Source organism: Colletotrichum fioriniae (genome assembly GCF_027942845.1).
Source record: "Colletotrichum fioriniae strain IMI 355084 chromosome Unknown scaffold_11, whole genome shotgun sequence".
Lineage (NCBI taxonomy): Eukaryota > Fungi > Ascomycota > Sordariomycetes > Glomerellales > Glomerellaceae > Colletotrichum > Colletotrichum fioriniae.
In genome coordinates, this window is record NW_027076847.1 from 1667930 (window position 1) to 1681650 (window position 13721).

General features: G+C 51.2%; 4 protein-coding genes across 4 annotated transcripts; 3 read left to right on the forward strand and 1 right to left on the reverse strand.

Annotated features, from left to right (window-relative positions):
* Nucleotides 1-1099: 1099 nt before the first annotated feature.
* Nucleotides 1100-2293, forward strand: N0V96_009091 (uncharacterized protein; the record flags this gene model as incomplete). Its single annotated transcript, XM_065758540.1, has 2 exons — nt 1100-1107; nt 1591-2293. 2 exons carry the CDS (start codon nt 1100-1102, stop codon nt 2291-2293), a joined length of 711 nt encoding a protein of 236 aa, XP_065612933.1.
* Nucleotides 2294-4673: 2380 nt separating this feature from the next.
* N0V96_009092 (uncharacterized protein) lies at nt 4674-5258 on the forward strand (the record flags this gene model as incomplete). Its single annotated transcript, XM_053189031.1, has 1 exon — nt 4674-5258. The coding sequence occupies one exon, from the start codon at nt 4674-4676 to the stop codon at nt 5256-5258; it is 585 nt and encodes a 194-aa protein (XP_053053797.1).
* Nucleotides 5259-6198: 940 nt separating this feature from the next.
* Nucleotides 6199-6806, reverse strand: N0V96_009093 (uncharacterized protein; the record flags this gene model as incomplete). Its single annotated transcript, XM_065758541.1, has 3 exons — nt 6199-6300; nt 6360-6622; nt 6650-6806. 3 exons carry the CDS (start codon nt 6804-6806, stop codon nt 6199-6201), a joined length of 522 nt encoding a protein of 173 aa, XP_065612934.1.
* Nucleotides 6807-8312: 1506 nt separating this feature from the next.
* Nucleotides 8313-8752, forward strand: N0V96_009094 (uncharacterized protein; the record flags this gene model as incomplete). The annotated part of the gene is made up of 2 exons (XM_053189033.1): nt 8313-8553; nt 8613-8752. The coding sequence occupies 2 exons, from the start codon at nt 8313-8315 to the stop codon at nt 8750-8752; spliced, it is 381 nt and encodes a 126-aa protein (XP_053053799.1).
* Between the last annotated feature and the right edge of the window lie 4969 nt (nt 8753-13721).

Genomic DNA, 13721 nt, shown 5'->3' on the forward strand with positions numbered 1-13721 from the left:
TTGTCGCTCGTGGGGACGTTTGGGGGCCAAAATGAGGATCCGCGGGCCGGGCCCGGACGCCCACAACCCGGAGGGTCCGGCTTTGGTGTGCCGGAACCCCGTGGTGCAGTGGTCCTGTAATCTGGCCAGCGGGCGCGGGTTGAGCTTGAAAACTGGCGCAAAGGGTGCTGCATATGAGGCAATTTGTGATGGGATCCAGTTGTCACAAACGCACCAGCAAAGACGGCTTTCTTTTTACACCAATGAAGATTGAACACTCAACAGTGACAGATAAGTCTATTGATTCTATTTACTTTGGCTACGTTCTGGACGCGTCGAAGGTCCGCCCTTGGACGTGCTCAGATTCCGACCCCAGGAATTCATCTAAAAGGTGTTGGGTTCTCATTTCCAAAATCCCCGATTGTGAGCTTCTTATCCGTTGCCACGCGGGATTCGATGTCCCGCTATTTGCACCCCACGTTGATGTGGGCATCTTGCATGGCAAGTTTTTTCCGCAAGTTGCTGGACTTCTTGTGGGTTCATCAGTACAACACGGCATTCCGGCACAAATACTTTGGAGGAAGGGGTGAGACTACGAGTACTAGAGTAGTAGAGTCACACCGATATATTTCCAGTTGCCAAGCGAAATGATACTCTCTTGATTTTGTCATGCCAGGTGTGAATGTAAGCCGAGCCGGCAGTGTGCTCTGTGTGACTCGGGAGACGGGGGACGGGGAATGCGGAGGGGATCTCCGAACCCAACGTCCTGAGAACCGGAGTGTATTGCTTTCGAACCTCAGGGGCACAAGTATGGTCGCAGACTTGGACACTCTGTTTCAGCTAACGGGCACTGTATTATTGCACCAGTGCAGAGCCGGGGAGTCTTGGAAATAGACGTCTTGGGCGCTTGCATTCCAGTTGGTTCCGGTTCTGGCGCTTCAAGCACAACTGTGACTAGCAGAAGCAGATCACCTCAAGTGCTTACTGTCGCGCCGTAAGCTTAGGTGCATTAGTGCGGAACTCAGTCCCGTAGGCTGGACCGATGCATCTAAGCTGCATTATTAATGCTCTTTCAGGCTTGAACCTGTGGCGTTACCAACCAAGTTCGCATGATACCATGATGAACGCGTACGTTCAATGTCTGGATTGATCCGGCGAACCGAAGACAAACTTTGAGGTCGATATTTCCTCTGTGTAAACCTTGATATCGCATGGCTTCTTCTGTCCATTGCTCTAAAGATTCGTGCCTGAAGACAAAGCTTAATCAACATACATTCTGGAAGCTACAGTTGTAGAGTCGCCTGCATCATGATGCTCAGTCATGCAGTTTGGATTGCGTTCCTCGCGGCGGCTCACGCTGCAGTCTTGCCGCCAGCGCATTTGCAGCGTCAGGCTAAATCGCCTTCGATTTCAAGTATTGTAGTATTCGGTGACTCGTTCAGCGACAACGGTAAGCGACCGGTGGTGGTTCGATGGGCTTGCGTCGAGGATGGAGATGGCTAATGATATGCGATGTCCAGGAAACGGTGCTGCTCGAGTATCGAACAATGCCTGGCCTACAGACAAATAGTCAGTGAACCTCTTTCCCCTACACTTCTTCTAGTTCAATAGATGTAACGGCCTTTTCAGCTACAAAGGTCGCTTTTCGAACGGCATCGTCTGGGCAGAATACGTAGCAGCTAACCTCTCATTGCCTCTCTACGACTATGCGGTCGGAGGTGCAACGACTTCGAATGCTCTTATCCAGGGCTACACAGGCGCAAAGGGTGATATTGCCGTACCTTCTGTTATTGATCAAGTCGTCTCGTTCTTGGCGAAGATGAATCCTCAAGGAGGAGCATTTGGAGCGTCCGATTCGATGGCAACGGAAACCCCATTGCTGATCCTGTTTGCTGGTGCCAACGACGTTCTGTTTAATGCCAACATCAGTGCTTCGCAGTCGTATCAAATTATTCGGCAAGCCGAAGCAAAGCTACGCGATGCGTACCCAACTGCCAGAGTCTTGACTCTAACACCGCCGGGTATCTCCAGACTTCCGTATGGCTTCTACTTGGAAGACAGTCTGGCAAAGAACCAGTTGCGAACTTTCACCGACCAACTGGGAGAACTACTCGACAGGTCAAAGACAGGAACTGTCAACGTTGATCTTCGACCGCTCTTTGACGACTTTGAGTACTATGCTTCCCCTCGGGCGTACGGATTCGACCCCTTGGGAAAGTACGGCAGTTGCCTCGAAGGTGAATATGGTGAGACGCCAAATGTGACGATCTGCGGAGACCCAGGTAGGCGGGTGTACTGGGACGAATACCAGTGAGTGTCCGCTAGACTTTTCTTTTCGTTTCTTTTCCGAGCCGATTTGCCGTTTACCCAGTCTTCAGCTCTCATTCTGACGTCGTGCAGTCCTACAACTCTTACACACTCGTGGATTGCCAAGGAGGTTCTAGACGTTCTGAGAGGTCCGTTCTGATTACCTCTTGTGGTTGAGGGAGCGAAGGTTGGAGTTCCGAGGTTGTCGGTTTCGGCATAAATGGAAGAATGCAAGTATACGGGGGGCAGTGTAGAAGTTTTCTTGGAAGCAGTTTTACAGAAACAGCGATGAACAAAAGCGAGACATTGGATCAGACGAAAGAAGCAAACTCGCTGGCCCAATACCAAGTTCCAATTCCAACTTCGGGTCGAGGCCAGGGGACCCCTCGTTGGTATGTCCTGAAGAGGCGAAGGCATCCCAACCCTCCCCTGCTAACTCCACTTGACCCGGCTATTGTTGACACCAACCCTCTGTGTCAAACAAGCACGGACAAGTTGTTTGCGAGCTGAGGATAGTGCGTCCCGCCCGTTGCCGCTGACAAAGATGCATCCTTCAGGGGCGGAGTTCTTGGTTCATCGTCAAGCTGCTACGAAATCCGATGTGTTGACCATGGCTACATAAAAGCCAGACGGACTGGACGGGATCAGCTATGATATGTGATAAGATAGAAACAAGCTCAGAGTGCTGAACTAATTTTGGCGATATTCTTTCTGCATGTTAATGCTTCATAGGTACTTGTACGATGGATCTCCATTCATCCATATTGGATGGCGAATTTCGAGTAGAATATTTTGACATGGTCCACATGTCTTGGCACGGCTCGCTGTCACAGAAAGCACGGCACAAAATTCAGGGCTGGTGGCCGCGTCTTATTCTCTGCCCATGATAAGCGGAAAATTGAAAGCAATGACGTGGAAACAATTTGGCTTTAAGCGCTCTTGCGTTCCCGAAGCCGGACATCCGGGCCTAGGTGGATGAAGTTATGGTTAATTGGTTATTTGGTGATGTGGCTCAACACCAGACGAAAAGAGAAGCAATCTCGGAGGCGTCTCACCGATCAATGTCACAAGCCGTTGAAGCAGGGCAAGGTAATTCGCCAATAATGCGGACATGACTTCCCGAAACTGTTCTTTGCAGTTATTAGTCGAAGGACTCGAGGGTTCCCTAACGCCGCGACTCTCCTGAGGCCTAGGAGTTTCCATCCCACGTTTCCGCCCAGAATTGTTTTGTTAAGGCTGGTCCCTGTGCAGGCATGTCCCCTGGCCTCATTTAAGCGCGACGTGCTGCCATCTGATGACGCGTAACTAAGACATGGTCCGCCCCCGGTAGACAGGGAGACTAAGCAGCGTCCCATCAATCCGCTGGACTCTGCATCCCCGTTCAAAAAACAAGTGAAAACCCCCGAACTAGGAATAACGGCACCGTTCCCCTCGCCCCAAAATGTAAAGGTGAAACGAAGACGACGACGTCCCTCATTTACAGCAAACGCCCCATGGTCGGAAAATAAGGGAGTGGTGGAGACCCTGGACCCGTCTTCCTTGAAACACACGGCCGTGATGGGCTGAACATCGAAGCCCAACCACTCAGCGTCCCCCACACACACTCCAATCATGTTCCCATCCTGGAGAAGATCTGTTGTTCCTTGGTCTGGTCTAGAACCCTCGAGGCTCGAGCAAGTTGTCGGTATCCGTAGTAGAGCGAGCACTGTTGACTCGCTGAGCTGCGCGCATCCACAGTTCCATCCGCACCATCCACCCACCCACGCGGCATCCATCATCCTGATCCCGCCGCGGAAAGCTAGGCCAACAGATGCCAAACTCCTGTTACCCCTGAGAACCCACCCGTTGGAAATTGACAACAATATGGCGCCCATGCTTCTCACCACTGTTCTGTCTTGATCGAAAGCGGGAAAGTCGGGCCACCCTTCTATCCCAAGCTGGAGCTTGAGCCGCAGACAACTACCGAATAGTGGCAACTCGTCCGGGGCCAAACATGGTTCTTGCTCTGCTAAACGCCCACATCCCGCCGGGCTGGGTCGACTGCCCTTGTCGATCTGTGTCGTCCGATGGCGCAACGGTTCACCATGTTGCTCGACCAAGTTGACGCCATCCTGGCAAATCATGAGCCAAATCGGTGGCGGATGGTAACCGGGATCCCAGACGTCGAGATCGATATAAGATGCAGCTGTTCTCCTTCCAAGACCAGTCTTCTTTTTTTGCTCTCCATCCCACTCCATCTTCATCACTTTCATTCCAAACACATTGAAGCTAGTCTTCTTTTCCGTTCTTGATACCAAGCCTTTCATTCGTTCTTTCGAACCACATTCCTTACCAACCTTTCCCACCTCACAAAACAACCTCTCAGTCAATCTCATAACTCAGACAAAATGAAGGCCAACGTTATCGCCGCTACCATCCTTGCCGCCTTCTCGGCTGGCGCTTTCGCTCAGGACCAGGAGGCCGAGTTCCCCACTGGCTTCCCTACCGACCTCCCCTCCGGCTTCCCTACTCAGGTCCCCGGCGCTGCTAAGCCCTCCGGCGGCTTCGGCGGTGGCTTCCCCGGCTTCCCCTCCGGTGGCTTCCCCACTGGCTTCGGCGGTGCCCGCCCTACCCAGGTTCCCGGCGCTGCTGCCCCCTCCGGTGGCTTCGGCGGCAACTTCCCCGGCTTCGGTGGTCACTCCGGCTTCTTGACCCGCACCCGCGGCTCCTCCGAGGAGGCTGCTGGATTCGGCGCCCAGGCTGCCGAGACCCCCTTCCCCACCGGCACCCAGTCCGGCGGTGCCCGCCCTACCGGCAAGGGTAAGGGCAAGGGCAAGGGCAAGAACCACGGCACCGGTGCTCTCCCCTCCGGTGTTCGCCCTACCCAGGTCCCCGGTGCTGCCCAGCCCTCCGGCGGCTTCGGCGGCAACTTCCCCGGCTTCGGTGGCGATGCTCCCTCCGGCGCTCCCTCCGCTGAGCCCACCTCCGCTTAAGCGACAACAACTTCTTCGACGATGACAAATTCGGCTTATGGGTTTGACTTGGACCACTTGGTTCAGCAAACGGCTTTATCTGGAGCGTGTTTGGACGATTTCTAGTGATGGAAGATGTGTTTCTTTTCTTACTACTCCACGTGGAGCTTTCATTGTATAAATACAAAAGCCACTTGGAGTAGCTGGCTGGTACATTGCATAGGCGTTTGCTTTTTGTAGACTTATCAAATAAGAGCATCCGTCTTTTTCAAACTTCTTGACTACAGATCTGCAGTGACCGATACGTTTAATGAAACTTGCTGAGCTCAACTACCTTACGTTGGCCTCTCGTTTCTTCCCCAATACCCCTATGAAAGGGCTTTAGACTGTAACAACTGACATCTCGGAGCAAACAGTACCTTGCCGATTACTCTTTCGATGTGGCCGAATACTTGTAGTGACTCGACAAGCCCACCAGCTAGGTTGTTGACCAACTCATACGTGTAGCAAAGATCGTTCTGGCCACATGGGGGTTCCAATGTAAATGCTCCAATTAGCCGATGACCTTAAAATGCGCTTTGTAGCCTTCTACGGTATTTGCATGTTGTTTAAACCTTTGCAAAAGCTTGATGAACTAATGATGCACGCGGTAAACGCGATGCAATTAAACAAGGTTTGGTCACAGATCCACGAAGCTACAGTGCGTACTTGGGTTCTTGGGTTCTAGACAAAAGTCTAAAAGTACCTCACAGAGCATTATTTCCCATTCATTTACCCTGTATGACTGACTACAAAATCATTCCTGAAACGTCACATAGCGGTCCCATGTAACTAATATCTGACCGCGGGCCGTATCCAGTTTCTTGATAACAGCGGCCAAGTCATGCATTACTGTGACAGACCATTTCATATTACAGTTGCCTCGTCTTCTCATCTTATCGTACCTCGTTTTCTAGTCTTCTCACAGGAGTTGGGTTGCTGCCATGACGGCAGCCAATGCAAACACGATGGCGGCTGGCTGATTGGTGTTGGCAGCGCTGGCGTCGGTGCTGGAAGTAGCAGACTAGACTTTTGTTAGAAACATCGGCTGCAACCTATGGTTTTCCCAGAACAAAGACTTACTGAGCCAGAGCCGGTCACAGACGCTGTGGAGGATGCACCAGCGGTGCCAGATGTCCCTGCTGTAGTAGTCGCATTGGTCGTGCTGTTTGAAGCAGTGACAGGCGTTGCGTCAAGGTAACATCCGTTCGCGGCCTCTGTGACGCCGTCTCCGTAGTATTGCCAGATGTCAAATGTGTTCGCGCACTGCAGACATCCCTCGAAGTAGTCCGTCCAAGTGGAGTTGGTGCAGTAGCCGTCTTCAGCTGCTCCGAGAATGGCATAACCTAGATACTGTCATGAGTCTGTCTGACCCGGTGCTGGGAGCACATCGAGTCGCATACCGCAATTCTCGTGGCACTCGTACTTGGCTCCGCTGGTGACCTGACGCGCGTGAAGAGGCACGACGGGGAGCCACTCCAAAGCCGTAGCAGTGGAGGCCAAGAGCGTGACAGCTGTGATGAACTTCATGTTGACGACAATGGTGACTAGATGCGAAAGATTGTGGATGAACTTGATCAATAATGGCCAGGCAAAAAGCTAGACAGAAGCCTGCGCGGTGGAGGAGCCGCGCTGCGCCGCATCTATATACCACAGCAGTGTCCCTGACGAGCAGATTGTTGCATACGCAACCTCTCCCGAGGATCCTCTTGGTGGATCAATAACTCGCAGCTAGATGTTCTTGGCTGGATGCCTTCAGCCGATGGGCGAATCATGTTCTGGCGGCCGAGAGTGCCGAGGTGCTCAGGTCGCATCGGCGCGGGTTGAAGTGGGGGATCAAGGGTATTCATGTTGCGATGGGCAAACTTTCGAGCAGAATTCTGCAAAGTCATCGTCGTAAACCACACTGCTCGATGGAACACCAGTTTACTATAAACAGCACACTGCAAGTTGATATTGGTGAACCAGTTTACTTCCCGGAGGCGGCGAAGATGAAGACAGCTTGAGGTAACTGAATGATTCAAAAGGCATCTCAGAAAAACTCAGTCACGCCCATATGTCTACTCTTTAGCAGTGTGCTCATCAGCTAGATCCAAGTTCCAGCACAGGGTTCCCATGCCGATGTGATAGGACAAGATCTGGGCGCATGGTATGATTGGTAGGTGGCATCTTATCAGATCATCTGATATCCGCTCTGCAATCTCGGTTTCCCTCCACAACACGACACACCTGAGGCCAGCATCTCGGCGCTCTTTTTCTTCGCCTCAGGCCGTTAGGCCGAGACTTCTCAAAGGTTCTCCTCCGACTCGGCCGGGAGAGTCTCCGGCCAACGGACCACAACCGCCGAAAAACACCGGCCGGATCGCCTCATTGTTTGAACGAAGAAAGGGTTGGGCACGAACAGGCCCGGCCGCTGACACCCTTGTGACAATCCTGGTCCAATAATCCACCATCATGTGGAGTTTTCTTCCTTCGCAGTCTTGCGGTGTGGTCGTGCTCCCCGGTCAAAATCGCACCCAACCCCGTTCACGACCGCTCGACCCAATCACTCCCCCGACATGCCAGCCAAGGGTTCGTCTCCTTTTGAAAGATCCGGTTCGTCACAGCGTGCTTGCAGCGGATCCTCAACAAACGAACCATGGCGCAAAACTCCCGATCGAGTCTTTGGACGAACCACGCGAGTCCTTACCGCCAAACTTGCTGCCCACAGATGCATGGCCAGCTCAGTTGTGCTAAACCCATTCCGCTCGTTCTTCAACGAAAGAGTCTTGTCCGCCGATGATGTTCTTGTGAGTCGCAGGGGATCGTGAAAAATCTACGAAAACCGAGTGGCTGGCCAACTCAACGCCCACCGCCTCTTACGCGCCCCGGCTCGGCGTCCGTTGCCCGGGTGCTCACTTGCTCGCCTCACGATGGCAGTCTATTGTCTAGGTATTAAAGACTGGTCAGTGGCCGCATCTCTTGTCTGAGTTTCTTTCTTGGAAGATATCCTCTTTCGAGGTCTCCCTCGATACACCACCAAAACAATCATCCGACATGGCTCAGGCCTCGCCTTCGTGGCAGAGGCTGTTGGGGCTGCTGTCAGTGCTTCTGGCACTGATACTCGGTGTCTCGGCCGGGGAGCACGGTGCTGCTGTCACCGGCTGCCCCGCCGATCTTGCATCGGCTCCGGAACACACCTTTCTTGCCGGCTTCGACAACAGCACCGACGTTGCTGAGACTCAAGCAGAGCGCTCGCACGTCGGGAAGCTCGCGGCGACCAGCTTGCACGGCATGGGTATGTTCCATCTCGTGATCCCATGTGTTCTCATCCACATACTAATAATGCTTTCCCAGGCGCCCGATCCAGCTTCGAGGCTTTCCGAATCGAGATCCCTGCCTCATGCAACACCCCCAGCATGAAGAGCTCTCTCATTGAGCTCCCCATCAGCTTCGCCAGTCTGCACATGCACCTGCAGAACATCCGAACCAAATAACCTCGATGGCGGTTTGCCCAACACTCAAACCGCCGACACGAGATGAACTACGTCACCCGTGTTGGATTCGAATATACGATCTCCGACACACTTAAACCCTAACGTCGGGGTGTGCTTGGTGTACCATGATACTACACACTGAGCAAGTCCCGAGCCCGACTGCCCGCAGAGATGAGCAGTCACACAACGAACTATCTACGACAGGAACGACATGATTATAACGAAACGAAACTCACGACAAAAAAACAATGCAACGAAACACGATGTCACGGACAATATCCCCTCAACCACATGACTGGTTGGGAAGTACGACAAACGACCTTTTCTTTACCTCTCAGATACCAAAACCTTCTCCCTCTTCACCGAGGTTTCAGCCACTTGGCATTTTGAATATATCTTCTTTGTCTTGAACAAGACTTTCCGTCCCAATGCCAGTGAATGAATTCAATCGTCGTGAGATTGAAATGTCTGACTAATGTCTATCGTGTGGAAATTTGGCCAGTTTGAAATGATCCCATGATGGTTTACAAGCGTTCAACTGCATAGCTCTCCATTTATACACACTCCTCACTTCCAAGGAAGCTAATCGTCAGTGGCCACGACCATGTTCCCAACATTGATCACTCGGCAGGTAAACCGACGACCCAACGGGAATCGAGAACTTAAGTCATGGTAGCAACCTAGAAACAACGTGCTTGAACCCTCGAAAGGAAATAGAACTACCGCGCAATTATTGATGTCAAAGGAGGCTCAGGCGAGGAAAGAAAGGTGCCCAGACCCAACGAGACATGTAGGTCTGCTAGGTGGACTTCCCGCCATTAGCGGTAGTGTAACTCTTGCGATCATCTCCAACCGCACATATTTTGATAGTGGCTATGAGGATCTTGTTGGCTTAGAAGCCTGTCTTATTTGGACGGGGGTCAGTATGATTCGTCACGCTACAACGTACAAAGCGCGCTATTAAGACGGCGGACGCGTCAACCGCAAGGCAATATACAAAAGAGCCTAAGAGAGATAATGAAAGTACATGTCACTTGACTATAAGAAAGGCGCTTCAAAAAAGTTGAATGATTGCTCCAGGGAATACATGAGTAAGGAATTATGTGGCCAGCGCCGTCAAACGGTCAGACACCGGGGAAGGGTCCTGACATTACTGACACTCGAGTCTCGCACATTTAGACTTGGTTGACCTTTTAATTCTCAATGCCCGCCTAATCATCACATCAAAGACAACTTGAGTCGGTTTCGCCATGACGAAGTTCCTGCCCAGTGTAGACGCTCGCGAACGGAGATTACTCGCGAAGTCAAGTTGATAGCTGCTCTAGGCATATGCGATGCCCATCTCGTCGCCGCACCAAATCGTGTTTCCTTTCAATTCAATGTATTTGTCTGCCAGATATGATGTCAGAAATTTGCCACTGTGCCAGAAAGCTTTTGTCAATCCGAAACTCACTAAGGTCAAGGGTGCTTCTCGACAATATTTTATTGACTCCATCGCTGCAGTAACACGTCATCTCGACCTTTTTCTTGTTGGCTTTGCTAATTGAACATTTTTGGCATGACTGATCAAAACCGCCCCTGGATGGTAGATTGAAGTTGTCAGCGGAACGTTCGAAGGGGAGACTGCGTGCATTCTAACCGTCTTCTCCATTGCATGTTTCCATGGTCGTTGACGAGGCATAAGTTGAGATTTAGCTCGTTCTTGTACGGCTTGTCATCCAAGGCGGTGCACTCGGCCCAAAGTTTGAAGTAGGTCAAGGTTCGACATTCGTCCTTGTCACATTTTCTATAATTCACTCCCTCGAGACGGATGTCCTCGCACTTTTTCATGAAGCCACCTCCAGATTCAGCAACGGAGGCAGTTGCAAATAAGGCAATAGTTGCAGTGATGATGCTGGCCGTGAGCTTCATTTTCGCCGCTAGTGAAGGGCGATTGCGAATGAGATTGCGTTGTAGGGTAATGTAAATGGAAGCAGGGCAACATTCGAATACTTTTACGATCGTGTATCTCATATAGCTTGGGCTTGGTTCGATAGAAGAGTGCGAGGCAACGAGAGGAGGAAGAAGTTTAAATAGGGGGCACTGAGGTACTGAGCATTTTCAAGGCCAGTAAGGAGGCCGCAGTCATTTGAATGTATGAATGGCAAGGTGAGATAGGTTCCTATTTGATGATTTCTTCCATTTTTCTTGTTTCAAGACCAGCATTCAGTGGGCGGTGAACGTTGACGGTATCTCAAAGAAGACTGCTCAGATGTCAAAGGGGGATGTGGTGAAGCTCGTGATATCTTCTCCTCTAATTGAAACCTGGGAAAGTGTGAGATGGGGGCGTAGCAAACATGGAGGTAGAAAGAAGCAATGATTACTATACTGATCTCTAATCTATATGGTGTCTGGCCTTCTAAGTAGGTGATCGAGGTTCTGACAGGCTCAATATTGTCTCAAAGGTGGTCGTTCTGGGTTCGTGGCAAACATATGGACAAGTGCTATGGACACTATCTTTCTCAGCAAGGTTTGTTGTTTTGGTAAGGAGCAAGGTAGAAAATCACCAGGGCTTACTTTCATGACCACCAAAGAGGGCTCGTTGGAGCGGGTTTCGGCGTTTTCAAGCTTGGCCATGAACATCGCCTTTGTTCCGCGAAGCCTCATGAAGGCCAAGAGCTCGCGGTGTTCTCTCTCCCAAAGAACCAACCACTCACTCCAGCATGACCGCCTCATCGAATAATATCGACGGGCGCGTAAGGAACAAATTTCAAATACTCGCGTATGAGTCTTCTAACTAAGATGGTTCGATATACGGCACTCGAACTGACCCTACCGAGGCGTATCACCACTCAACTCGAGATACTCGCGTAAGTATTCGTGTTTATACCAAACCCTTCAAGATTTCTTGCGCCATACCTTCTTCTTTCTCTCATTGATCACATGATCCGATTGCTCCTTCTTCCCTGATAGGGGAAAAAAATGAGGCTCGTGACCACCGGGGGATTTCTTTCTCCTCGGCAACCACATTTTGCAGCCTTCAGCTACCAACCTCACCTTCTCCCATCCAACCCTACCACCATTTCCACTTCTCCTCTGCACACAAACTCAAATCCTTTCCTTTCCAATATTTCTTTTCTCTTTGATTCCTGCTTTAACGACCAACGCAGCCCATTCTCATCACATTCTCTTCTCGCAATCAAAGCACCACCAGCCCGGTAGCCCGGCAGCCTCTTCGCTCTCAACCAGAGCTTTCCTGGGCAAATCGCCGCATCGAAATCTCGCAATGCTCGAAATTCTACGCGTCTTCCCCCGGGTACTCCTGCCTTTACACCTACGAACCTCGTCAAGCGAGGCAAGCCTGCCGGGATGCGTCACTCGCGTCGCCTTCCGAATATTTACTTCACCAACAACTCATCGCCACGGCATCTTCAACTCTCCTCGATCATCGACAGCTTCAAGCGATCCTCCCAATATCAGCAGCTCAGGTAAGTGCGAAGACGTCCCAAAATCCACACGACCTGGAAACCGTCGTCCGCCAACAGATTCTCGAGGGCTGCCTCCGTCTCTGCGTTCACTGGCCAATATCGGTCCAGCGTTTTCTTTTCCCAAAGGCCCATACTTACTCTTCCCGTCATCAAAATTAGAGCCCAAGAAATCGGTCGCTCTTGCTGCTTGAAAACTCTGTCTAGAAGGCGGTGTGAAGCCTGCCAATTTTCTCTCCTTGACCTCACCTTCCCACCAGGCAAGTACTCACCTCTTTGATTTTTCTTCACAAAGCCACCTCTTCTTCGTCCCTACACTCTTCGTCTCTTCACACTTCGTCTTTGCTCTCCTCGTCCTTTCACACTTCGTCTTTTCATACTTTACCTCTTCACACCTCGTCTTTTTATACTTCCTCTTTCCATACTTCGTCTTTGCTCTCCTCGTCTCTTCGCAATTCGCCTCTTCACACCTCGTCTCTTCACCCCTCGTCTTTTCATACTTCGTCTTTTCATGCTTCGTCTTTTCATACTTCGTCGTTTCTCTTGCTCATCGCTTTTCCCCCTTCGCCTTTCGTCCAATTCATGCTTCATCGCTTTCGAGACACCTGTTCATCAAGTCTCTTTACTCATCGCTTTTCACCCCAGTGACCAAAGCTTCACATGCTCAATTTCACTAGTCACACTATAAAGGTAGTTTATCTGCTGCTCTGGCATGAATCCACACCTCTCTTCCGCACACCATTCTGGCTCTACTCTACGATTTCATATTCTTGCAAGAATTCTCGACTAACTCATCGTGTTCCAGCTACCGAAATCGGATGACGCCCACCGTCTGAAGAGATACGACGAGAGATGCGACGATGCCTTCGTCGCATCTTCAGACGTATCGTCGCATCTCTAGGATTATCTCAGTCCCGTCCAAATGCGACTTCCGACGGACATCGCCATCTCGACATGTCGTCTGACCACTACCCAGGTCTGCGATGCCATCGAGGTGTCAACAGCTCTTTCGAAATTGCAGCCTCCAAGGGCCAGCTCGAATCATGGCCAACAAGAAAGGCTTGGATTGCGTTTGTTCGAAATTAGGTATGTCAACCACAATTTCAAGTAGAACATCACATGTTCGTCAATGGGCTGGCTGTCTGGTCTCTGTCGGATTATTTCTCTTATTGATGTCATGAATACTTACTAACAAAAGCCTTTTCCAGGCATCTCAACAGAGCATGGAGACAATGGAGCCCCTGCCATCTCCATTGGTTTGCCTTCTCAAGGCATAGCCTATTTCAAGCTAGAAGAGGCCAAGTTGAAACCAACTGCTCGAATAAGCCTACGTTTCCACCAACGGCTCCAGCTCTGAGCAGCCTCCTGGCGTTCCTTCGCCAGCACAGCATCCCAGGCATGCCTGAAGCCATCAAGAGACCGCCGTGGCATCAACGAGGTCGGGGCCTACTGCCCTGGCCTCGCATTTGGGGTGACGTGGGAGACCACGATCACTCTGCGCGCAT